Genomic DNA, 27,510 nt, shown 5'->3' with positions numbered 1-27,510 from the left:
GCTTAAAAGCTACTGTACTATTGAAAGATGCAAAAATAAGTAAGGGAATAATCATTACGGGACATCAAATACAGTATAACAGGAACGTTAAAAGAGGCTTTGACACCTCTTACCCATAAACAAGGAATTATGCTTGCATTTTCAAGTAAATACTACTCACTAGTGTCTTACAGATTCCAGATTTACACACACTTATGTTTACTGTTCACAGCAATGGAGGCCAAGCAGTATCATGATAATTACTACCAACTGTCAGGCACTGCTGGTGGAGTGCCAGGCTCTTTGCTGGGAACTTAAAATCTGTGATCTTGGGGCTTACCTGGTGGTCCAGGGGCTAAGACTCCGAGCTCCCAATGCAGGGGCTGGGGAGCCGCTGATTGGATAACTACATCCCACAAGCTGCAAAGAGTCACACGCTGCAACTAAAGATCCTGCATGCCACACCAAAATCAAAGATCCCGAGTGCCACAACTGAGACCCAGAGCAGCCGAATTAAATAGATAATGTGTGATATCATCTTACAAAGTAACTATCATCATCTCCATCTCTCAAGTGAGGAGCCTGTGGCTTAGAATTTATGTGACATGCCTCGAGGTGCGTGGCTGACAGGTGGCAGAGGCAGGCTAGTTCCCATGTCAGTGTGACTTTAAAGCCTGTGCATCCCCTTCGCTCCCACTGCATGGCCTAATTCCTTGAAGTCTCACAACCATCTTAATCTCAGGGTCCTTGCCCCACACTTGAAGTCATCCTTAGCTTTCTAATAACCCATTCCCTTCGGATTCCATGTAAACTGTCTTTCTAAGGATTGTGGGGAGATGGGTCACAAATAAGCAAATATGAGAACATGTAACTATTAATAGCAATATAATTCACACCTTGTATCCAGTACTGTTCCTGGTGTCATAAGCTCCTGCAGTGCCTTTCATATGGAAATCTACTTCAAAATAACCACCATAAAAGTTCAAAGCAATGCCAGCTTTGTATACATAATCATCTCATGTAATCCTCACAACAATCCTAGAAAATCCGTAACATCGTCCTCAGTTTATAAAGATAAGCAGCAGCTTATTAAAGAACCTGCCCAAGGTCACACTATAGGTAGTGCAGCAATATGACTCCAGAGCCTAAACTTTCCATTTCTATAACGGCATATATTCCTGTGATGGTTATATACTTTTTTTTTAAATACCAAAAAGTATTTGACCTGAATTTGTGTATTTGTAGAAATTTTCATATAGAACTGCTTATATTCTACTCATGCATCAGTCAGAATTGTATACTTTTAGCCTGTGGCACTTCATTTAATAAGAAGAAAATGTTAATCAGCATACTTAACATTTTCATACATTTTTATTATTTGCACCAGGGAACTTGAAATCTATGTGAAGAAGTAGCTGAACAATACATATTTTCTTCAATAGCTTTGCATCCTAAGAAAATAGGATGTTTTGTGATGGTTAAAATCAAAATTATTTAGGGTCCAACAATAAGAGAGTTGGTATTCGACTTTTTTACAATCCTAATTTAGAAGCAACTAGAGTATCTTTCAGTTTATTTGCTGTAAAAACAAGTATTTGATACCAGTTTAATGAAATAAGTGAATCACAAAAAGTTATAAAATAAATGGGAAAAGTATAGAGGCAAACAGGTCAATATAGGAATCACCATCTGGTATTCCCCATTCCTCTCAACTTGCTACTTCTTTCAAAGTAAACATACAAATCATTTTGGAAAAAGGGCTATAGGAAGGGAACAGAAAAATGAAAAATATATGATAAAGTATATCTAAAGAATCTATACATTTGTCTTATTTTTTCATCTACATGCGATACTTACTAATTACTTCCTTTATTTTAGAGACAAGCTCAAAACAAACCAGGCAGCAGTGCTTGTGAATCAGCGGACTGAACAGCACAGCATCTAGACTGGTGAGTGGGCAAGCTCCCCCTTTTAACCAACACACTTACCAATCGGCACTTGTTCAGGTTGGCTGAGAGAAACAAATGCTGATGTGTCATCAATCCAAGATATCTGAATGTTACCTGAAGTCGTGAATTAAAAGCAAAGCCAGCATTTAGCCATTTAGGTAGCTATCAGATTCCATTTATATATCTGATCTGTTTCAGAACATCCATCAATTTAAAGAGAGATGAGGTGTTAGTTTAAAAGATGATCAAAATCTCAGCACTACAGAGAAATAAAACTTAAATCTATCATAGTAGCTACTACAGTTGAAACTTCAAGAAAGCAGATAAACCAGGAAAACCAGAAGAATCTTCTAAAGTTTGTTTTAAAAACAAACAAAAAAAGATCCTTCTGGATTAAATCCTGAGGCAGTTTATCATTCAACCCAATCTCCTGCCAGGGTTAGAGACTTTTTCTCAATCAAGATCATTAGTAGGGAGTTCCCTGGTGGTCTAGTCGTTAGGATTCGGCACTCTCACTGCTGGGGTCAGGACTGAAAATAAACAAACAAACGAAAACTAATGCAAGACTTAAATAAATGAAGGACTATGCCAGGCTCACGAACTAAAGGACTAAAAGTCCATGAACCTGGTATATTTTCAAAAAGATCACAGTAAAAACCAGAGAACATGTGTGTAAGAAATAAGAAAAAGTCAATGCTGATCTCAAGGCCAGGGAAAGAACTCAAATAACGAAAAACAGGTAGGGGATAAAGGACGAGAAGAAGGGGTCAGAGAGAGGAGACCAAGACAGACCAATACAGAAAAGAAAAACACGGAGGGACAGAGAGCAGTATAGTGGCACAAAATGACTTTCACACACAGAGACAAGTCCTCTGCAAAGGCGAAACGCAAACAGAACGGAATGCAGGAGAGCGGACAGAGGTGGGAGAGGAGCAGAGGGCCAGGAGCTGGAGAAAACCAGGGGCAAGCAGAGATCTACACACTACCCTCTTCCTGAAAAAACACAGAAGACTGGAATTTTTTTTAAATGGCTAAACATCAGCAAAACTTAGTGATGAAAAAATGTATTATCTATTAAAATTTTTGAAGGCTTTGGAATACTTGAAAATTGCTTTGAGTCTCCTTCACAGGAAAGAACTTTCACTTCCTGCTGCACCTTGGGGTGCCAGGACTTTCTCAATTACAGAAGTCACTACCATTACTTTCTTAGCTCTCTACCCTGTATGTTTTTTTTAGACAAATAGTATTTGGGGGCTTCCCAGGTGGCTCAGGAAAAGAATCCACCTACTAGTGCAGGAGATGTGGATCCCCTGGAGGAGGAAATGGCAACCCACTCCAGTATTCTTGCCTGGGAAATCCCAGGGACAGAGGAGCCTGGTGGGCCACAGTCCATGGGGTTGCAAAGAGCTGCACATGACTTAGTGACTCAACAACAATATTTAACGTTTCTCAAGTAGTTACTCTAGGCCACATACTATTCTGAATGCATTCCATGGATCAGCTCATTTGATCATCCTGACAAGCCCATTAAAGAGGCAGCAGCATCACCATCATCATCTCCAAGGAGGAAACACAGAGAGGTTACCTGTTCAATATCACACAGTTAACCTTTCTTTAATTAAAATGAAAAATATTCTACTCAGAGAATCCTGCTGAATTTAGCCAATTAAAGTTTAAGTAAACAGGGGTAAGAGCAACACAAGATGGGAAACAACATCCAAAGCTTACCAAAGGAATGTACTGTGAAATCTAACTGCATTTAAATTAAAAAGCAGGGCTAGAATTTCAGAAGTCATTTAGACTATCTACAAAGATTAGGATAACTTGCCAGAAATATACTTGCATACACTTACGTGCCTAAAAATTGAGCAACGTTTTGTACTTGTAAAAGCTAATATATGTTTATTTTAAGAAATACTGAAAAGCACAAAGAGGAAGAAAAAAATCCTATCTAAAACATTTAGTGATAAGAGCACGGTGTATCCTTTCAGTTTGATTTCAACAAAAATGATGTTAGTTATATAGGAATTCTACTTTGCATCTGCTTTTTACTCTGAATGCTAAAATATAAACACTTAACAACCTTTTAACAAACTCTTCAACTCTTTATAAAACGGCTACATACTAAGCTGTTGGGGAGACACGTTAACATTCACTAAACATGCCTATTATTGGACATTCAGGTTTTTGCTGCTTCCATTTTAATCACGAATTTCCAGAACAGTTTAAATACTTTACTTGTTAAAATTAAAAGACACTGCTGAAGACTTACAATCAGAATGGCCTTTATAAACCCTAATCAGAAGACTGTTCAATTTAATCTAATCACCTGACCTGATAAAAAAGGTAACAGAAGAACCTACCTCATACTCAGTCCCCTCAAACACCTGTGTTTGTCTGCTGGACTATTCGATATCAAGCAGCAACTGCCTGCCCTTATGGAACAGGTGTTCTCTTTCCATTTTACCTTAACAATGATTCAGCTTAGACTTCCTCCCTATGGATCGTCAGTGAGGGGCTAGAACCCTAACCCTAACCCTAACCCTATTTCCATGGATATAGATGAGTAACAGTGCTCTACTGTGGGATGCTACCAAAAAGTCCTCAGATCATATTGGCATAAGAAAGCAGCATACCAAGCTCCAAAAACTCTCTGAGATGAAAACTTTGCATAGTAATCCTCTTTTATGTCCAAGCTAAAGCCATCTATATACTCTGACCACCTAGACTGTAAGAGGAGCAGGACCCTAAAAGGACATCTATACTTATGCTTGACTTACCAAAGGCACTGAAAAGCTGGTAAAGGTCGCTGGTTTTCCATTCTTTGGGGAATGTCACGTGGAGGACGTGATCACGTTTAGGCTGCACTACAAAACAAATTTTTGATGAAAGGTTGATGGCTGAAAAGTGGACAGCTGACCAGTGGTTCGTCAATGAAACTGAGCCCAGGCTAACTTGGAGAATCATTATGAAAGCCTTGCGATTACTAAATGAGCCCTAATGTCCATGTTTATCTAACTTAAACAAAAAAAAAATGCACTGTCCAAACTGAATGGACTGTTTGAACAGACGCAGTCCTGAGTCACAATCTTGTTTTCTAATCCCACACCCACCACTTGACTGTGCAACTCAGAGCAAGAGACCTAACCACTCATGGTTATAAACTGGGGATGACGAGACTCAGCTCACAGAATTGTTGCAAGGATGACAGGTTTGAGCATTAAAACTAATAGGAAGTGCAACATAGTATGTCCTCAAACTTCTACTGCAGTGTTTATTATCATTTTGTATAAAGTATAATTCCTCTGTTTCTATATGCCTATGGCATATATTAAGGCAATTTACCAAGGCTACAAAAACAGCAATGGAAAAGAACAATCGGAAGTAGCAACAACTACCTCTCAAACAGCATGGCTGTCCGAGGTCTTCAAAGAGAAAAAAAAACCTAACCACAAAACTTAAATATATACATACTCAAATACTTGGACAATAGAAAATGTACTGTTATTGTCACGGCTAGTACATCTTGAAATCAATTACATACACAATGTATTTATAGAAAATCATGAACTCAGAGTGCTGAGTGAAAATGAAGTAATGATGAGAAGATATATATATTTTAAAATTCAACTCATGTATAAACTGGAAAATGTAAGTAAAGAGATGGGTTAATCAAGGCCCAAGGGTAACATTAACTTAAGCATACTATTCATATCAACCGCAAAATCACTGGCTATTTTTAAGTGAATAAAGCTCTTTCTTCAGTAATTCTGTTCCTGTTATCCTTTCCAGACCACACACTTAAATGTGCAGATGCAATGAGAAAATAAAAATTCACTTACAGTCTGGTCCTTCCAAGTTTAGATAGGGGATATCCATGACTCTCATAAGAAACAACCTACCAAAAGAAAAGGAAAATGGATAATGGACTAACTTCTATTTAAAAAAAAAAAAGCAACTGATATAAACATCTAGAAAATTCTTTCATAGAAGCTCCTTAATTATATTACCTTATGTCTAAAATCATTTTGAAGAGTCTTAAGATCCACTTCACGTCTTTCTCTAGAGCTAAATATTAGTCAGACACGACTGAGCACACTTCTTGAGTCTAAAGTATTTATTATAAATAGAAAACAAAAACTGGTATCCCCAACACATACAACAGTGGCACTCAGGAGTTACTCAATAAATATTAGCTAAATGGATAAAATTAGTCATCAAAGAGTCAAAACGAAGTCCTCTGCTGAACTGCCCTGTTAGTCCAGAGAAACTGAGAGAAAACGAGTCCTACAGCGTGCCGACCATCTTAACCCCCTTGAACAACTGTCCCCACAAATCGTAAAAGGTATCCCTACGGACCGGTGTTTTGTGAGCTAGGAATGTGTCACCAGTTTCTTTTCTTCTTTTTTTAAACTGAAATGCCATCATTGGATGAGTCCTAATTTTACTGGGTGAACTTTCATTACTCCCATCTAAAACATATTAAAAGCATGAAGTAAAATAATCCTTGGTAAAAACAAACAAACAAAAAACCTATCACACTGATAGAAACCATAGCAGTCATTTATGTCTACTTTTAAAATGGATACAAAGGCACTTTTTAAAAGAGTGCTTCTAAATTACAGCTGTCCATAATGCCATTCAATTTGCTTTTATTTGCGAGATTGTGGGCAAAATATCAGGCATTCTGTTGTCTGTAAGATGATTTTAATGAGTTTTATTTAGATAACGGCATATTGTGCATTTCTGGTAGGGACTGCATTATACAGCAAATTAAAAAGGCAATCCAATTGCCCAACAAGCAATTAGTTTGGCTTCACTGACCTGCAATTAAGGCACATTATTACCAGGCATTCAAAAGCCAGGCAGGGCATGATCCAGTTTACAAATGGAACCATCAGCATGAATACTACTGTTCTGTGAACGCCAGAAAAAACAAAGTCCTGGTACTCTGCGGTTTGAGGACTTGTTGCCTAGCCTACAATTTAATAAACCAAATCCTATGGCTAAGAAACCAAATTTATTTTTAGTTCACTAATTTAGGCTCAAGTGTACTATTCTGGATCTGGTAGCTGGTTCACCCAGTTTAATCGATACCGCCTGCAATGCCAGAAAACAATGAGACATATAAAAGCATAGATTCCATTCGAAAGTGGTTGCTATTACTACTGACAACCAGAACCTGATGAGTTAGTCCTGGGTTAGAAGGATCAATATTTTTATGGTTCACATAATTCTCAATTCTCCATTTAGTAAATTGAGAGATGGCTCCCAACTCTAAACCAAAAAAAAAAAAAAAAACCCAAAACAACTTTCAGTAAAAGTTGAAGAAACATATCAACTACTAAAAAAATAAATTGTGTACCCAAATTTCAACAGAAGAATAAAAACTGAATCAACAAGATGTTCACTGCTATACCTTCAAAGGCATCAGTAATCAAAATCAACCTCCAGATTCAACAACATGTATGGCTGGGTAAATTACAGTTCATCATTCCAACAGAATTAATTTCAAGATAACTTTCAAAAAATTCAAAACATCAGTAACTTGCAGGACAATTTTTAATTTTTAAAAAAAAGCACAAAATTTTATACTATTGTGACAGCTTTGTAAGACACCCAATATCATTAAACCAAAAATAAAAAATACTCCCCACTCCCTGTGCTGAAAAAAAACAGCCAATGGTTTTGGGAAACTGAGTTTTGTTCTTCAAAAATCCTTTTGTGATTATTTTTTAAACTTAAAAAAGAAAACAGAGGCTACCACATCTGAGAGCCTCAGGGATAATAACTAGAGATTTTCTTAGAGAAAGTTCAACTGAAAACACCAGTAGAATCAATCCTGTATATCTTGTGCACTACCCCACCTGCTGTGGGGAGACGAATATAAAGTAAAATCACAAGTTTGAGTGTGCAGCTGCTTTATTTCTTTTAAAAATCTATTGTCCTATAAAGACAAACAAGGATGACATTTAAAAAGCAGACTTCCCCAGTTCTCTTGCCATGTAAATATATATTTTCTTAATTTTAAAGATACATTTTGTCAAGCATTACACTAGCTCTTTGTCCTTTAATATTTCATCTCGCTTATAAGTTGTCATTTCTGTTTAAACTCAGTAAAAATTTATTCTCAGCAGAAACAAAAGATTTTTTTTAAGTTAGTTAATCCTACACTACCTTGTTTGCTTACTCAATACTTTAACTAAATAGAAACCCCTTCCAAATGAATTATATCTATAGCCCTTCTCACTCATCCCTCCACCTTCATTTTTGGGCTTTACAGAGAAGCAAATCACCCCTAACCCTGGAAGAACACGCAAACCAATTCTGTGTGTGACTTGGCTGACTGTACCCCATGCAACTGGGAAACCGATTCTAAAACTGGAGCTGAGCGTCTGTGGAACAGACCCAAAGTCAACTCGCCGAGGGCCTCCCTCTCCTTTTAGGCCAGACGGTTTGCAGGCCACTGCTCTGGAAGCATCCCCGCCTGCCCTTTTGAGGGAAAATTAAAACATTTCATTGCATGCACGCCTCATACTGACTGGCTGTCAGATGGCCTACACTGACACCCTGGGATGATCTGATAAAATACCTCATGTTTGGCTCATCTGACCAAACAGTTTTCATTTTAACGTATGAGAAATGCACTAGGCGAGCAGAAATACTGACAAGCACATGAAAGGATGCTCCTTCCCTGTGAATTGTATTGAAGAACAGTCTCTCCCAGAAGGCTTTTCATCTGTAGATATTGGAAACACACTCGGACCATCGCTTGCAGGAAATGTTATTTTTATTTCAGTGAAGATTCAGGGCGGCTATAATTTGGTAGAGACACACAAGACTGTGTGGGGCCCTGGCCACGTTCCTGCAAGCTTCCTGATGAAACACTATTTTTGCACTTATTCTCTGAAGGACTGACAATGATTCTGTCAAAGACTAAAATTAAAGTTCCCATCTGATACAAGGGCCAATCGTACATTGGGATTCTATCCCAGTACACTACATGACTCATGTTCACATTCTAGATGCTATAAAATAAAGTCTACCCTTTTGGGCATCTGTCAGTTTTTTAATGTTCTATGATGACACTGGCGATGTTGTTTAGCGTGGCTTTCAAACATCCAGACAGATCCAAGGGTGGAGCACACCATACTCTGGGGTCATTCACTCAGCAGACTGGGTGACTTCAGCTCAGCCTCTTAACAAGCTACACAGAATAGGCTGTGGACAATGCCTTTGTGTCCAAAACAGCCACCCAGCTCAGCTGCCCGTATGCTGCATGGTACTCATGGAAAGTCGTCTGCTGACATTCTTTTCTGACCATGGCGGTATGACACTGTGGCCTAGACTATGTTAGAAGGCTTGTAGTCATAGCAGAATTTCATTTCAGACATAAGGCTTCTTAGAAGCCTAGAACCTTGAGCACTTATCAAAATGTGTTTCCCCAGACAGGCATCTTGATAGGAATGCAAATTCCTGGGCCCTACCCACCTAAGTCCTACTGACTCGGAACCTGGGAACTGAAAGTCACTGGGTTCACACAAAAAAAGTATGTTTAAGACTGTGTTAATTTCCACAAATGGTGATTCACTGATCAGCTGGGTAATAATGACTTGTGTCAACTTCTCCAAAAAGGTATTAGTCTCAACGATTTGTTTGCAGTAAGTTATTTTGACTTAAGAGAAACACAAAACTACCACAACAAACGTCAAGGACTACCTCAACATCCAGGCAGTGATAACATAGGCTTCCACCATTCCCTGAAACCAGGAGATCAACTGTGGCAAACAGCTGAGTCCTCTGCAGGAGGTCAACTGGGGGAAACAACTGCTGACCACTGTTTTCCTCATTTTGAAGAAGAAAGTAAAAAAAAGATGGCATAAACTACTCTCTTGGCAACTCACTGGCCAAAGTCCAACCCTTTCTATGACTTGGCAACAAAGCAGCCCCTCTGGCATCACAAGCTTTAGTCACAAATACGGCCCCCAAGGCTGGTACACACACACACACACAGACTCTCCAAATTTGTCAAAATTCTCCGACCTTACCAACAAGCTTCAGACCCAGATTCTGGCAAGCACAAGACACATTTAGCAGCTCAAAAGAGGTACACTAAGGTCCAAGGATATTCTTTGATGACACAAGAGCTTGTCTTGGACTGTGGCTTATCTGAATCATCTGCAGTTGTCCAATGTGAAAATGGATGGCAAACAGTGCTGGTATTAACCTGCTTTATGCAGCTGTGCTCAAGAAAACATAAAGGGCAAAGGTGACATTCAAAAATGCAGACAGGAAGTCCTGAAGGTGACTTAGGAATATTTTGCACAGAGGCGCAAACCTCTGGGAACCAAAAAGATCATTACGGTTCATTAAAATTCCGCATGACCAAGTCTACAATGTAAAGCCAATAACTCTATTCAGAAATGAAAGAAAATATTTCGTTTTGCTCCTGCAGCAGCATGGTTTCCACTGCTGCTAAGTGATGGCAGAAACAGACAGTGGATCAATGACCTGCACTGGGGGCCACTCAAAGAAGCAACTGGCAGGACTTCCCTGGTAGTCCAGTGTCTAAGACTCCGCACTCCCAGTGCAGGGGGGCCCTGGGTTCAATTCCTGGTCAGGGAACTAGATCCCACATGCTGCAACTCATGATCCCACAGGAGTTCACATGCCTCAACTAAGGATCCCGCATGCCGCAATGAAGACCCAGCAAAGCCAAATAAATACATTTAAAAGAAAAAAAAAAAGACAACTGGCAAAAAACCAGTAATACCCAGTACAGGGCAATGGGTGTGCAGCTGACAGAAGGCCAGACACACGGGTTAGGTTGTAAGTGGACCACGATGCTCACCAGACCCGCCACTGAAGACCAGCAACGCCACGCTGCTAACCACTGGTGTTAACGTCTTTTGAAAAATCCTTTATTGAATTTTTTTAAGTTACCAAATTATATAACAGTACAATCTCAATTAATACATGAAATACAGATAGAAAACACATTAGCAGGAAATACACCAAATGACAGTTTTGTTTTATTTTGGCTGGTGGAATTAAGAGTGGGTAATTTGTGCTTCAATCAGGATAAGAATATATTACTTTTTAAAAGGACAAGGTTCCTGACTAAAATAAGTGTTTGTTACGGCACACTCAGCCTCCTCTGATCCTTTGGTGTCTGGGGGACAGGCACCAGGTCCTATCACACAGGGAACGAGGAAGCAGCTTTTTCCTGCTCCAGTGGCTCACTCTTGGCCATCATGGGAGCAGAGACAGATTCAGACCCAAAGTTTCCCCATTACTAGTCTTACACTAAAGGCCTCACCTTCTCTCTGCCAGGTACCCCCTCACGTGCATGTGAGCTAAATCACTTCAGTCGTGTCCAACTGTGCAATCCCGCCAGGCTCCTCTGTCTGTGGAATTCTCCAGACAAGAATATTGGAGCGACTTGCCATTTCTTCCTCTGGGGGATCTTCCTGACCCAGGGACTGAACCCACGTCTCGTACCTCTCCTGCACTGGCAGGCGGGCGGGTTCTTTGCCACTGGTGCCACCTGGGAAGCCCGTACCCCCTCACATCGGGCTTTTAACCTGAGCTCCTCCCACAGCCTCACGTGAAACAGTGAGCCTCAGTCCCCGCAGGAGCCTCTAAGGGACAAATGAGGACGCGCGTCCTGAATCACCTCTAGTGCAAGAACTCGAGATGTAAGATCTCAGACATAGGCTTTTGTTGGTATTTTTTGGCAATGCTCTAAGGGCTAATTAAATTATAGCTTCGTGCAATGGGGCAGAGTCCAGATATAAGAAATGAGGTTGCTTTCTGAGAAGAGCTTTGGGTGGACTGAGGAAGGCAACCAGGATGAAGGAGCAGAGAAGGCAGCCACGCTGCTACAGGTCAAAGGACAACCTTTCCACGTCTGCAGTGCAGAAGCAGCTGCTACCCAGGCCTCGGGCCTCGAGGTCACACCCGACCCCACACACCATGATCACCATCAGGAAAACCCTGTGAATCCGCGCATCTTAGGGGTGAGTGAGATAATGAGGTATCTGAATACAAGAGCTTTATTTTCTGTAAGGTCAGATCTGTACACATACACACAGGCCTGAATGATCTAGAAGGATTTCTGATGTTACAGCCTGTCTTCATAAAAAAGGATAGTGCTTACTCTGGTTCTGCCTGAGCAAAAGGAAAACCCTCCAGCCCCCAAACTTTTCATTCTTCCACCTAGAAACTCAGTATTTCATTTAAAGAGTAAACATGTGCATTTGTTCAAGACCACACGTCTCTTCCTAAAAAGCTTTACCTCAAAGAACAGATTTCCAAGCAAAACTGCACTCCTCTTATGCCATTGCAGACCGGAATACGGAGATGGCGAGTACAATCTCATCTCAACACGATTTGAGTGGTGAATTAATTTGCACCTAACTCCAAGTCCCAAGCCTTCCAGAGGAAAACTGAAACCTTTAACGACTGCCAGCTCTACTGTTCTTGCAAATGGTCTTGGTATTTCCTTCAGGGCACAGCAGTAAAAAGTACTTCATGAGAACCGTGTATGCAAGGGCTCATCATTATACATATTTATGCGCCATAAAAAACTAATTTTATCATCCAGGGTAGGAAGCATGCAGACATTGCTCACAAAATAAGCTCGTTTATTTTGCTCACTAAAGCTCTTGTGTAAAATGAGAGGGCAACCACTGGGTAGAGGAGTCACTGCAGCACCAGCTATTTTCATTTCACTCGGGGTGGGGGAGAGGGGTGCACGTGCAATTTCCAGTCCAGTCACTTGATGTCTTGACAAATAGAGCATTACCCGACATTTGTCCCAAAGCCAACTCATTTTCCTTCTCAGAGATGTAACGCAAGAAACAAGCGGGGTGCGGGGAAGAAAGGCAAAAGGAAAGAAAGTCAGCAGCTCATTTAAACAGTCTCCATCAAATGAACCATATCAAATTACATCAAATAAAAGTGTTAAACTAAACATTGTACAAAGGCAACGTCTGCTGGACCTATAAAACAGCAGACTGTAAAATGTCAGAGGAAACTGGTCGCACGTGATCCGGTGGTCCAAGTCAACATCTTTTAGCATCACTGCTCAAGCCAAACACGCAGAGAAAGAAATCTTTCAGTGACACCAGCATTGTCTCGGAGAAGGTAATGGCACCCCACTCCAGTACTCTTGCCTGGAAAATCCTATGGGCAGAGGAGCCTGGTAGGCTGCAGTCCACGGGGTCGCTAAGAGTCGGACATGACTGAGCGACTTCACTTTCACTTTTCACTTGCATGCATTGGAGAAGGAAATGGCAACCCACTCCAGAGTTCTTCCCTGGAGAATCCCAGGGACGGGGGAGCCTGGTGGGCTGCCGTCTATGGGGTTGCACAGAGTCGGACACGACGAAGTGACTTAGCAGCAGCAGCAGCAGCAGCATTGTCTCTTAAGAGAACGTCCTACTAACTGTCAAGCTGTCTCTTTTAGAGACTGATGCTCTGGAGGAAGAATCCTACCCCCAGCTGAGGACAGACCTGGGTTATCCCAGACTCGACTGTTTCTGGGGCCCGCAGCAGATGGTCACAGCTTGCAAATGAGAGACCTTATTACCTACCTCCTCAGGGATGCTGTCAGAGAAGGAAATGGCACCCCACTCCAGTACTCTTGCCTGGAAAATCCCATGGACGGAGGAGCCTGATAGGCTGCAGTCCATGGGGTCACTGAGAGTTGGACACGACTCAGTGACTTCACTTTCACTTTTCACTTGCATGCATTGGAGAAGGAAATGGCAACCCACTCCAGCGTTCTTGCCTGGAGAATCCCAGGGTCGGGGAAGCCTGCTGGGCTGCCGTCTACGGGGTCGCACAGAGTCGGACATAACTGAAGTGACTTAGCAGCAGGGATGCTGTCAGAAATTATAGTCACTGTGGGTGAAATACTCTGTACCATGGAAGATGTTCAGTGGAGAAGATACTTGGCAGCTAGTCTAAATTCCCTCGTGGCTCAGCCGGTAAGGAGTCTGCCTGCAATGCAGGAGACCTGGGTTTGATCCCTGGGTCAGGAAGATCCCCTGGAGAAGGAAATGGCAACCCACTCCAGTATTCTTGCCTGAAAAATCCCACGGACAGAAGAGCCTGGCGGGCTACAGCTCATGGAGTTGCAAAGAGTCGGACACGACTAAGCGACTTCACTTCTCTTCACTTCATCTCTTCTAAATTTCTTAGGGTATCCTGCTAACCTCTGACTCATATAAATCAACTGTGAAACAGTCTTGGAAGTAACTATGACCTACTTGCTTACAGCCAGGGCCAAAGCAAGGCAAGGACTATCTAAATTGAATACTGACTTTGCTACCAACATGCCTATAAATGGGCCTCCAAAAAGATAGGTCCACATCCTAATTCCCAGAACCTCTGAATGCTGTCTTCTTTGAAAAAAGGATCTTAGCAGATGGAACTAGAAATTAGGTTAAGGACCTTACATGAGGACATATCCCGAACTATCCAAGTGAACCCTAAATACCATCACAACTGTCCTTACAAAAGAAAGAGAGAGACGGGATACACACAGAGGGGAGGCAGAGACCGGAGTGACACGGTGACAAGCCAAGGAGTGCCAGCATCGCCAGGCGCCAGAGAGGCAAGGAACAGATCCTTCCCAGAGCTGCAGAAGGGGCACAGCCACAGCTATACCTTATTTCAAACTTCTGGCCTCCAGAACTGTCAAAGAATAAATGTCAAGCTTGGGGAGATTCAAATAGGAATCACAGGAAACTAAGATGATATCCTGCTAAGAAGGAGGCAGGCTGCTTAAACATATACCCAGGGACTGATCTTTTCTAACCTCTACAAATTGTAATGATAAACAAGTTATTAAGCTAGAGAGACATGTACTTTAAAGTAACCAGAGCCAATCCAAGGCTAGAACAGGCCCACATGTAGACAGCCCTTGGGGGCCCGCAGGGCTAGCACACCACATAGAGGTATGTGGCGTGGCCTATGCCCACGTCAAAAGTGGCCTTCTGATAAAGCCATAGCAGCAGCTTGTCGGATAAATCTTTGGGAAAACAAGGTTGCAAGGCAGAAATTAGATAAGGCAGTATCAGTTTGAGGCAAGCACCCCTTGCCTGGAGAACTCAACAACTGGTTTAGAAACAAGCACTAGCTTCTAGTCTTAAGAAGCCCCACACTCAAGGCTATTTTCATGTGCTCGAGACTCACCTTGTCTTTCACCTTTATGAAAACCAGGGTGCTCACTTTCGGGGCAATCAAACCAAGCTGACGCTGATTTGGGAAACCCAGGGTATTGTTTCAAATGATTAAGATCTCACTGGAGCAATGAGTTGCTCAAGAAGAAACAGCTCACAAAAGGACAAATTCGTAGACAGAAAAGCAGGTGAGAGGTTTACCTGGGGCTGAGGGGAGCAGGGGGATGGGGAATTACTGCCTAATGACCACAGAGTTTGTTTGGGGTGAGGAAAAAGTTCTGGAGCAGATAGTGGTGACAGCTGTGCAACACTGTGGATGTACTTACTGCCACTGAATTATACGCTTAAAAATCGTTAAAACGGCAAATTGTATGTTACATATAGTTTACCATAATTTTTTAAAAAATGCATAATGTCATATACCCCAAACCACTGAATTGTACACTTTAAATGGGTGAATTGCATGGCATGCAAATTTATATCCCAATAAAGCTGGTAAAAAAAACAAAAAGAAACCACTTTCAAAAGGTCACTTAGTAAATGCTACTTCTTTACTTTCCTCTCCCAGTAAAAACCTACAACTAGAAATGCTGCCCAGCCCAAAGACTGAGATATGACCATATGCCTCAAAGGGGGAAATAAAAAGCAAAAAAGACGTACATGCAAATCTTCTTGAGCACCAATGAGTTACAAGCACGCTTTATCCTCCTCTCCCTCTTTTTTCTGATCAAGGCTCATAACTGAATACAAAGCCCACCTTATAGGAGGCCTACAGTACTAACGATATGATTATACGGTATTTTCTTTAAAAACAAAAAGCTCTCCATTTGTTCCCAGCATTTGGTCAACAGAAGCACATCTTCAAAGTATAAATGTCCGCAAAGCAGTGCCAAGCTGACTGAGGCCTACGACATGTCAGGCACTGTGCACTTTACATACATTCTCCCATGTCACTCTGATGGCAACCCTATCCAGTGGGTACCATCGTTCTCAACTACAGATGAGGAAGCTGAGCTTAACTTGCTCAAGCGAGTCCAGGTGTAGGGGGCGGGGCTGGGATTCAAATCCAGGCACCCGATCCCGGAGACCACAACTGCTCTCTATTACACAGTACCCTGAAGTGAAGCAGTTCTACCAGAGAAATTAACCAAGTGATTTTAACACGTAAAACGCATATGGAAACCCATTATGTTGAGCACTGTGACAGTCACAGGTAGGCCTTCCCAACAGCACAAACTGTGTTGCACCTCTCGTTTATGTTGTAAAGCTGGACAGCTCTTGGGGAAATTACTCTAACACTTAAAACAATGGAATGGCTTCCTGGTGGCTCAGTGGTAAAGAATCCACCTGCCAATGCAGGAGATGAGGGTTTCATCCCTGATCTGGGAAGATCCCACATGCCACAGAGCAACTGAACCCACGCATCACAACTACTGAGCCTGTGCTTGAGAGCCTGGGAACCACCAACTACTGAGCCCACAGGCCACAGCTACTAAGTCTGAGCACCCTAGAGCCCAGGCTCCCCAACAAGAGAAGCCACTGCAATGAGAAGCCTGAGCACTGCAACTAGAGTAGTCCCCACACAGCACAACTAGAAAAAGCCGGAGCAGGAACAAAGACCCAGCACAGCTAAAAATAAACAAATTAAATTATTTTTTAAAAAAAGAACCACAATGGACTTAATTGATACCCAAGCTTAACAGGATCTCAGTAAAGACATATTGGCTGCATCCCCCAAGATGCTAAAACCTGACAGCAATTGCTGGGAGGCTTCCCATGTGGCACATTAGTAAAGATCCACCTGCCAAAGCAGGAGATGCAAGAGATTTGGGTTTGATCCCTGAGTCAGGAAGATCCACTGGAGGAGGAATTGACAACCTCCTCCAGTATTCTTGTCTGGAAACTTCCATGGGCAGAGGAGCCTGGTGGGCTACAGTCAATGGGGTGACAAGAGTTGGACACTCTGTCTGAGCGACTGAGCACACACGGACAGACTGGCCTTGCCTTCGTGTTGCTCCAGCAACTTTTACTCCTCTGTATGAGAAGGGGCAGGCAGGACAGGAGAAGGTAAGCTGAGGGCTGCCCTGCAGGGGCACAAGTACTGCTCTCATGAAAGACAAGCAGGGTCTGCTCTTTAGGACCCGTGGGTCACCCAGTGAACGACATGGTTCAACATGAATCGTGGCTGTTGGTAACCGAGACAATAAGTGTGGCTCACGTCCAGCACCAGCGAAAGGAGGTTCCGCACAGATCTGAAGTATTTTGTTTTTCTACAACCCTTCAGTTTAAAAAATCTCTCTGATGTTAAAGGTGAAGCACAGGCATATTAGCAGAAAGAACTTACTGCCCGCACATGATTGCTCTCCATGGAGGAAAAGGGAGAAGACATGAGTGTGCTTTATCTCAGGGGCCATAATCATTCCTCCTACTCGCCACTTATCACTGCTTTGTGTACCTACACAACCTTCCATAAATTGCTGGATTCATCTGCATAACAAAACTTTCTAAAATGTTTCAAATCAAAGCAATCTTGCTTCTATTATGTACCAATCTGACATACTTCATTCTCCTCTGATTTTTCTTAAGCAAACACTAAAAGGTGTACAGGGAAAGTGGATGTTTCACATTTGCTCCAGTTTTAAATCAGCACTTCAATCCATTTTCTTCTCTATCATGAAACTAAAAACATAAAAACTCATGCTGCTATGATATCGACTGTTTTGAATTCCCCAGCATGTCAAATTCTCTTGTACTTCAGGAAAGGAAAATAATAGACCCTGGCCACCTACTAAGTCTGAAGAACTATCAAAGTCCTTTTGCATCTCATATGACTTTTATAACTTACATGGGAGGGGGATAGTTCCAGTCCTGTTTTCACAGAGGAGGAAATGAACTGTCTTATCTTCAGCTTAGATGGAACACATGGCCCTGTCATCCTAGGAAGACTCCTGTTGAAATTCAGAACGCTGTGGGACTTCCTTGGTGGTCCAGTGGTTAAGAATCTGCCTTTCAATGCAGGCAGTGTGGGTTCAATCCCTGGTCCAGGGGCTAAGATCCCACATGCCTCATCACCAAGAAGCCAGAACATAAACAACAAAATTCAATAGAGACTTTTAAAAAAATTCAGAACACTTGTGCCAAGCATGACGCAGCTGTCCTATATAGTAAAGTGCAGGCACTTCTTCCTTTTTAATCCCACTACTTAGAGATTGGCCAAAATAAGATACGTGCTCATTTCCTTCCTCCTTCTAAGAACTGAGGAAAATCGAAAATAACCTTTCCCCAAAACCCTTCATAAAAGGTTATCTATTAATACAAGAGAGCTCAAGGGGTCTTGCAGAAACAGATGGCTGTTAATAAAACATAACACTAAAGTCTGATCATGTGCTTTCTGTCGTGCAATAAAAAGAATAAGCAGAGAGTATTTTTAGCTCCTTCCGGGCCTAAAAGGATTTGACCAAAAGATCTTCTCTAAGTCCGGTTTTCTATGCATTGATGAAAACTGACCAAGGTCATAAAAGAAGGCAAACCAATTCCTGTGCAGAGCGCCCACAACACAGAGGAAGAGCACGCTGCACACAGCCAGTCATTAGCAGTGGTCTCAGCCCGATTTCCATCATTCAGCAACATTAGGACTTTCATTCTGAGTCCAAAAAGGAAGGGAGAAACATGCAAGGTGCCCAGGATAGGAAAGAGACAAGTGGTACCTTGCAAAGTCCTACTGGGACATTTCCCTGGACAAACTGGGCTTAGAAAGTGCCCTGTACTACACTCCATTTCTGCAATCTGCTCAAGCACCAACTGTCTTGGGATCTTCTCAATAGCGGACTCGGTAAAGCTTCCCCAAAAGAAACACCTAACACAGTCAGATGCTAATTTAAAATAATGCAGAAATACTGGGTTTATCTTCACTCAAGGTTTACTTTTTAAACATAAATCTTGTGAGAGCAGAGCAAAATATTATTTGCACGTGTAAGTCATCTCATGTCCACCCAAATTGGTATTAAGGCTATGCGTGTTTGGTTAAGCTTACATTGAGAAAAGCCAGGTGCCAAAAAGAAGGCTGTGCGCCAAAGAATTGATGCTTTCAAACTGTGGTGCTGGATAAGACTCTTGAGAGTCCCGTGGATGGTAAGGAGATCAAACCAGTCAACCCTAAAGGAAATCAACCCTGAATACTCATTGGAAGGACTGAAGCTAAAGCTGAAGCTCCAATACTTTGGTCACTTGATGCAAAAAGCTGACTCATTGGAAAACACTAATCCTGGGAAAGACTGAGGGCAGGAGGAAAAGAGGGTGACAGAGGATGAAATGGTTGGATGGCATCACCGATTCAGTGGACACAAGTTTGAGCAAACTCTGGGACGTAACAAAGGACAGGAAAGCCAGGCATGCTGTGCTCCATGGGGTTGCAAACAGCCCAACACAACTTAGTGACTGAACAACAACAAAAACAAATAAACCCTCAGAAAAATTCAGAGTCTTCTAAAATCAACCGGTTGAGATAATACTGATAGCAATTGTTGGACGTCTTTTTACAAGAGCAATCTTGAAGAAAAGTAACAAAATCAAGGTTTAGTATCATAAATGAAACCTGCATTTAAGTAAGAATGAGGTCAATCCCAGGTGGTGCAGTGGTAATGAACGCACATGCTGATGCAGGAGATGCGTGTTTGACCCCTGGGTCGGGAAGATCCACTGGAGGAGAAAATGGAACCCCACTCTAGTATTCTTGCCTGGGAAATCCTATAGACAGAGAAGCCTGGTGGGCTACAGCCGAAGGGGCCACCAAGAGTTGGACACGTCTGAGCAACTGAACATGCACCACTTACAACATCAAGCAACCGCTTTTCCCATTTTCTTCACGGGTTCAGAATGGGCGGCTGTACTTAACCAAACTAGTCCGATATAGAATAAAAATAGTCCTTATTTTGCACTTTAAATCCTGCTAGAATATTTTTTCCCTTCAAAGACAAAGAAACAATTCTTCCTTCACAGATAGGGAAAAGTAGAGAAAAAAATCAAACTGGGCAAGAATTTTCAGTGCAATATCACAGGAGGATTCCTAAACCTCAACTATTTTTGGTATGCATCTAGGTTTTAGCAAAAAAATAATCTGAATGGACACCAGCCCCATTTAAAAGTGAAGTTATGTGTTTACTGCCTAGTTCTTCTGAGTAATATCTTCGCACACAATTAGCAATACTAAATTGATTTAGAAATATATAAAGTCTTATTTAAACTTTTAAAGGGCTTCCCTCGTGGCTCAGCTGGTAAAGAATCCTTCTGCAACGCAGGAGACCTGGGTTCGATCCTTAGGTTGGGAAGATCCCCTGGAGAAGGGAACACCTACCCACTCCAGTATTCTGATCTGGAGAATTTCATGGACTCTATAGTCCATGGGGTCACAAAGAGTTGGACACGACTGAGCAACTTTCACTTCACTTAAACTTAGAAACCAAAGCCTACTTTGACTGCTCTTCATTTTGGCCACACAGATGACTGATAAACAAGAGACAGCCTCTATCCACCCCCATTTGCAACCATCACCTGACTTTATTCGGAGCTGATTTTAGTGCAGAAGCAGGATTGTTGTTTTAAATATTTAAATGGCAGTAAACATCTCCCCAGTTGCAAAATACTGCTGAATGACAAACTTAACATCACATGCGTAAAAATGCCAGAAAGGCCACAATCCATATGCATTTAGTGTCACTCACAGGTTCCACGGTTGATGCCATAAGAGGTCCAAAGATTTACAAAGATAAACACTTCCCCCAATGTAGAGTTAAGGGGTTAGAAAATCCCATTTTGAACTGGATAGATAGCAAGAACTCATTTTCCATGGTGGCAGAATTCATTTTCCATGCAGAAAAATTCAACTTAATTTTCAATATACACTACATTGTTACCCAGTCCTCTTTGAAAGATTTTTTTTTTTTTTTGACGTGAAAAATGTTTTTGAAAAGTCAAACACATTTACCTCTGAACTTCCACAGAAAAGAACAAAGATTTAAAAAGGAAGAAGCCACAGGATGACAGAATTCACTAACTCAGACACACAGATTCCAAGCCTATAGGAATCCAGATGTTTGGAATTAACTTCTGACTGCAGCATGGCACCTATGAACAAGCACTGTGATACCAGAATTTATACAGACTCTGGAGGAGACAGCATTCTTACTCAGGAGAGCACTGATAGAAATGTAAAACGCCACATGTAAGGAAATGATGTCACCAAGCCGACCCTGAAATGGCTCTCGCAGAAGTGGTGAGTGATGTGGGCTCCCACTTCTATCTGGCTCACCTAAACCTCCCAGAACCAGCCCTGTGAAGAGCACTGGGGTAGAGATGAAGGCTTGGGGCCCTGGCACAAAGCCATGCTGTGGCCAGCTTGATGATCACATTCACAACTTTAGTCTCAACTGTGCCAAGAAAGCACCAGCCTCACTTTGAAGTAACAATCTAGAGATTCTTTGGAAATGCTCTGAAAGTAGACGTTTCCCTGCAATCACACTGACTTCCTCCGATGGTGAAGGTGCAACTTCACCGGATCCATTCAGATGAGGGCTCGGGATGCAATGACCATCAAAACTGCTCCACAGGTTATCTCAGAAGTCATCTGTGTAACCAACATCTTCTCAGAAAGGACATTATTTAATTAGGTAATAATGCACACATGAATAATCTCACTCGTAAAGCCTGTTGGGGTTAAGTTAGGTCTGACTGTGTACACAGACACATACACAGAGACTCCCTCGTGGGTCATTTAAATTCTGAAGCCACCCGTCCTTTGTCTTAAAAGAGATGTGCTACCTTTCATAATGTTGTCTTTCTTTTTTTTCTAGCAAATATTGAATACATTCTTTTCTAAAAGGTCAATTTCTATTTTTCAAAAAGCATCTGAGTCACCAGCGATGAGAAATGTCTTATCTAAAAATGCCAAGAGCTCCCAGTCACCCCTCACTGACATCCCAGATACTGGGCTCGTCCACCAGCAGAGGATGCTGGGGCACTGGGACTCTGATTACTTACTTGTTAAAAAAAGGTTCGATGAGTTTTGATCTGGCAGACACATGACTCTTTGGAGGACTAAGAAAAGAACCTAATGAAGAAAAGAAGCAGAATATCACATACAGTCAAGGAAAAACAAAGCCTGAAAAAAAATACCCTGAAATCAACAGTATGGTTCTGCAAGGGTAAAATAAGTGTTCACGTGGACCAAGCACCACAGCCCCAGGTAAGCGGCTGATGGTTCTTCCTGCGCACTCCCCATCGCCCTCCCAACCTCCTCCCCCTCCTCCCTCAAAACCCTCCCACTTCCTACTGGGTGAGTGGATCCCAGGGAAAGGGTAGACAGGGAAGATCCCCTCTGGACCATGTGTGTTGACAGAGACAGGTACAGTGTGTACCTAGGTAGTTGGCCATGGAGATGAAACACAGTCCTGTGATATAAGCATCATAGCCTGCCTCGTGGAGCTGTTCAGAAGCCGTGTCATAACTTGGAAAGCCTTCTGCACTTTCTAAAGAGAAAAAAGAAAACATAGTCTTCCCAAGGTCGTCACCAATTATGAAGACTGGTAAGCATGCTGCCCTGCCAAATCCAGATGTCTGTGCGGCAGAAACACCCTAAATAAGCAAAAAGAAAGCTATCTCCTTAATTCTCTCCACACAAGATCTTGAGATGAGAGAGTCACTGAAAATGAGGGCTTTGGTCTAGACTAGAGAAGTGTCTCGGTTACGTTATCAAAGACTCAGCCACACGCCTCCCAACTGCATGCTGTAGGATGCTATTTACAACCATGCATAACTCACTCCTGTGACCATGACTCCTTCTCTGACTGGGATGCAAGGGGTATTTCAGAGCAGTGGTCCCCAATCTTTTTGGCACCAGGGACCAGTTTCGTGAAAGACAAATTTTCCACGGGGGCGGAGGTGGTCTGGGGATGATTCAGGCATATTACGTTTATTGTGCACTTTATTTCTATTATTATTAAATCAGCTCCACCCCAGGTCATCAGGCATTAGACCCCGGAGGCTGGGGACCTCAGAGCAACGGCTAAGAGCATGGCCCCCGGCGTCCACTGTCTGAGTTTGAATCTTTGCTCCATCACTTAGCTGCTATGTGATCTTGAGCACGTTGCCCCCCCTGGGCCTCCACCATGGTAGCAGGGCGATGACAATCAGAGCTCCCTCGTTAGGCTTTTGGAGGATCAAATGAGCTCAAGTAAGTAAAGCTCTCATGCCATGTTTGGTACGTGGTAAACACTCTGTAACTGTTATCTGACAATACTCCAGCTCACCCTCCCCAAAAGCCAAAGACTCCCATCAAGGTTGGCAGCTCAAGTCAACAGTGTCCTTCACTATGTCTCCGAGCTCACAGATATAAAAATGGAAAGCACAAACAAGTCCAAAAACAGATCAGAATTTGCTGTAACGCTGCCCTTGCAACATGGCACCTCTTCATGGGAGAAACCGTTTTATGACATGCCTCTCTGGTCACAGCGATATGCACAGATTTTGAGAGAATGAGCTTTACTGAACCTGCTTTAGACTAAACTCTCCTTACTGGAATATTATATGGAAATAACGGGATAAAACTGTAACTCATAAATAGTTCTTTCCTAGAACTATTTTGTAAATGAGTATCAAAAAGGTTATAACAGAATCAAAAGCATGAGTGGAAATTAACAATGAAAAAGCTATAATTGTTTTTATATCAATACAATGCTCTTTAAGCAAGAATTCTTTAACCTCAGTAAGTATCAAATATTAGATTTTAAGCTTAAAATAAAAGTCTTTTAATATGATAGCCAACTAAGTCATGGCCTCTACTCTACCACCAGCTGAAACACTTATTTCCAAAATCAATTATTTCCATTATACTGTCCATTATATTGTTAGAGGAAAGGTCTAGGTTTTCTCCCCCCACCCCTTTCTTAATTCCTTTTTTGGACTATTCCAGAAAGGAAAGCAAATGACTGTCATCTTGGCTGCTTTAGTACCTTCCACTGTCAGTTTCTGAGCCATCAGTCCCATCGTCAATTTATCAGGAAGCTTGCAGGCTACAGCTAGTGGGATGTTGATTATGACACCAGCAGCATGACTGAGGCCAAGGGGAACCAAGGAAGCAACTAACACCTGAAGGTTCACCAAACACAGGGGTGGGACCATGGCCAGATGTGCGAGTATCTGCACACCTGAGAAACGTCCCTCCCTCCTCTGGTTTTCCTCACCACTGCTGTGCAGTGCCTAAGCTACCTCTGAAGGAGGCAGAGGTGGAGCCCCCTCCTTCCTCATCTGTAAACCCAGTTCTTGGGCTTTCCTGAGACAAAAAGTATATTTTCACTCTACCCCTCACAATTAATCACCAGCTTTTTGTCTTTGCTTAAACCAAAAGGAAGACACATAATGTTTGGGACAATTCCAAGCATTAAGAAACAAAAAGCCCTGAAGATTCCATTGCTAAACTTCTCAACCAACAGGCTACCCAATCCTACCCGTGCAAAATAGAGGTAGGATTAGAAGATCATCTTCATTCAGAAAACAGCAACTCAACCAAGGGTATGAGCAAGTTAATTCAGCCAAAACTTATAAATGTACAACATATGTAGTTTCTAAAACAGTTTTACCTTTCTTCTATAATAGATATCCATAATTATCATTTAGAGTGTGGAGCTTTCTGGGATCGTTTATATTCTTACCAACTTTAGGAGGGTTGAAAGGTGTCTCTTTTAACCGCTTTTCCAATTCTGCAAGGGATGTGTTGTTAATGATATCCTACAAACCAGGAAACACAGGGAGGAGCTGTCATCATCTCAGAGATTCACGAAGAATCAGGACCAAAAAAAAAAAAAAAGTATCTAGTGCTGCCCCCTTGTGTTCTTTAAAGAAACACAGGAGTCGTTCTTCTCAAAAAGAGAGAGAAACCACAAGTTTAATTTCCACCATATGGGAAGTACAGTCATATGAAAAGTTTTTACAGATGTGTTAAGTAGCTACAGACCTTTGGCCAGAAAGCTATACTGTTCTGGCATTCATTTCACTCAGCCATATAAACTCACTTCAGAAAGAAGCAAATGATTATATTTTTACCTGAATTCTCTTGGTTAGACTATATATCCAAAATATGTAAAATAAGGAAAAGGAATGAGTGTATGCATCTGTAATCTATTCAAAAATTCATTATATGTTTTAACATTAAAAATTTACAATCAGCAGGAAAAAACTCCCACAATTCCACTACCCAAAGACAACTGCTATTCACATTTTGACATATTTATTTCTAGTCTTTCCTCAATTTCTTTTTTATCTTTTTTGTTTTTTCAGAGAACAAGAGGCGGGTAGGGGGGAAGTTGTATTGGAAAGTGACATTAACTGACCAGAATTCTAAAGCTGTTAGCAGCAATCAGGAAAATTTCAAACTATAATTTATCAACAATAGTTCTGATTTTTAAAATACCTTAAAAGGTTGTGTGCTGGCCATCAATTTTGTATCCAAGAGCCTAAAAACAGAATTTTTTAAAAAGGTAAACAAAATGGATAGCAACGTTCAAAATGTACTTTACTCCAATGAATAACCGCGGATGGGGGTGTTAGGCACATCAGTCATCTGCATCTCCATTACGTCAGACTGAGGACACGGTCCCCTCATCCGGGCACTTCATCAGGAGGCTGTGGGGAAGCCCACACCCAGAGCACAAGTTCTAGAGGGCACGGGCTTACACTGACATCAGGGGTAAGTCATCCTCATGTGTTTGCACGTGGTTCCGACACTGCGGTAGGCCTGATGCTCCCAAGCTCTTATCATCTCCTACCACTACCCAGATCTGTACAATATAATATCCTGAAGGGTCAAAAACTGCATTTGCAGTCTCATACAACTGTTATTTCTCACTACTCTGCTTCAGAGATTGCAATAATAGAAAAAAGAGAGAGACACACACACACACACACACTCGTATAAAAATACTATTTCCTCTCATATAAATATGAGTACTGCAGATAATTGGACAGAAATAGTCTGGCTGAAAGAGCAACTGCTCCAAGTCCTCTGCAGACAGGTCCTCAGACGTAGACTCTTGCTCTGAGGGCTCCATGCGGCTGATGTGGGATCTATCAGAACACACCACACTAACCATGGACAATACCAACAGGCTAAGGCACTGACAAAGTTGCAAAAAAGGAGTTCTCTAGCCAGACAGTTTTTGACCGACGACACAATACTCTCAACATATCCAACTATATATTCAACCATCTTCATTATTCAACTGAATACCCTCAACTGGATGCTTCACTGTGACAAGGTTCACCCAACAGACAAGAGAGACAAACGCCAACTCAAGCAGACCTCCCAGGTCCCTCACACAGTGGGAGACAGGATGAGAAAAAAGCAGCTGCTGTCCATTTTCACCCTTGGATCAAATTCTGATTTTTAAATTTTAACAACAAACATAATCATCATTTGTAAAAGCAAACATCAGCAAGGTGGAACTATTAAGCCATTTTCCAGCTTATGCAAACTGAATTGTCACCATGATCCAATGGTTTTAATAAATTACTGTATGCTACTGCTAAGTCACTTCAGTCGTGTCCGACTCTGTGCGACCCCATAGATAGCAGCCCACCAGGCTCCCCCATCCCTGGGATTCTCCAGGCAAGAACACTGGAGTGGGTTGCCATTTCCTTCTCCAATGCATGAAAGTGAAAAGTGAAAGTGAAGTCACTCAGTCGTGTCTGGCTCTTAGCGACCCCATGGATTGCAGCCCAACAGGCTCCTCCATCCATGGGATTTTCCAAGCAAGAGTACTGGAATGGGGTGCCATTGCCTTATACCTATGTGTAATTATGGATGCCCTGATGGCTGTTTTAAACCAAAGGCAAATCCTCAAAGAAAGCTTACCTGGGGAAAACACATGTTGTCATCTCCTTAAATTCATTTAAGTCCTAAAAAATAAGAATGTGACCTGTTATAATTTTACTGGTATATTTGCAATATTTAAAACAAATATTTCAAGTCCCATGGTTCTCTTCTCAAACCATGATACCAACACAGGCCCTTGAAGCTAAACTTCCAATTCTCACTAATATCTAAAAATTTTGGCAATTCCTCACTGGAATTGCCAAATTCTGCATAAGCAAAATATATATATGAGCATTTTATGGCTGAAACATAAGAGTTTGGGGAAAAAGGTTTTTATTATATGTAGAAAACTATCACTAATACTTCTATTACACAACTCATTGTAAAGTGAGACATTTAGAATTATTTAAATAAAATGGTTGACAGTATCTTGTGATAAAGCATAAAGGAAAAGAATATGAAAAGGAATATTTATGTATAACTGAGTCACTTTGCGGCACAGCAGAAATTAACATAACACTACAAATCA

General features: G+C 41.8%; 1 protein-coding gene across 17 annotated transcripts in view; it reads right to left on the bottom strand.

Moving 5' to 3' along the window:
* Positions 1–27,510, bottom strand: part of PARN (poly(A)-specific ribonuclease) — a 179,435-nt gene that overhangs the window by 114,437 nt on the left and 37,488 nt on the right. For 13 of the 17 annotated variants that reach the window (XR_015154689.1, XM_086375670.1, XM_086375672.1 and 10 more), the window contains 8 exons: positions 27,021–27,064; positions 25,581–25,623; positions 24,823–24,898; positions 22,531–22,641; positions 22,154–22,223; positions 5,771–5,826; positions 4,709–4,795; positions 1,968–2,042 (listed from right to left, as the gene is read on the bottom strand). Coding sequence is in view for 15 of the 17 variants with exons in the window: in XM_086375670.1 (XP_086231796.1) it covers positions 1,968–2,042; positions 4,709–4,795; positions 5,771–5,826; positions 22,154–22,223; positions 22,531–22,641; positions 24,823–24,898; positions 25,581–25,623; positions 27,021–27,064 (562 nt within the window). In the remaining 2 variants the exon portion in view is untranslated. The remainder of the gene's footprint in view (positions 1–1,967; positions 2,043–4,708; positions 4,796–5,770; positions 5,827–22,153; positions 22,224–22,530; positions 22,642–24,822; positions 24,899–25,580; positions 25,624–27,020; positions 27,065–27,510) is intronic. The other 4 variants (XM_086375680.1, XM_086375676.1, XM_086375677.1 and 1 more) reach the window with 2 other exon arrangements.

This window comes from Bos grunniens, chromosome 25, assembly GCF_055505025.1.
Source record: "Bos grunniens cultivar Pamir isolate PY7600 chromosome 25, Bosgru_T2T1.0, whole genome shotgun sequence".
NCBI lineage: Eukaryota > Metazoa > Chordata > Mammalia > Artiodactyla > Bovidae > Bos > Bos grunniens.
The sequence above is the reverse complement of the archived record's forward strand: the minus strand, read 5'-3'. Positions and strand labels throughout refer to the sequence as shown.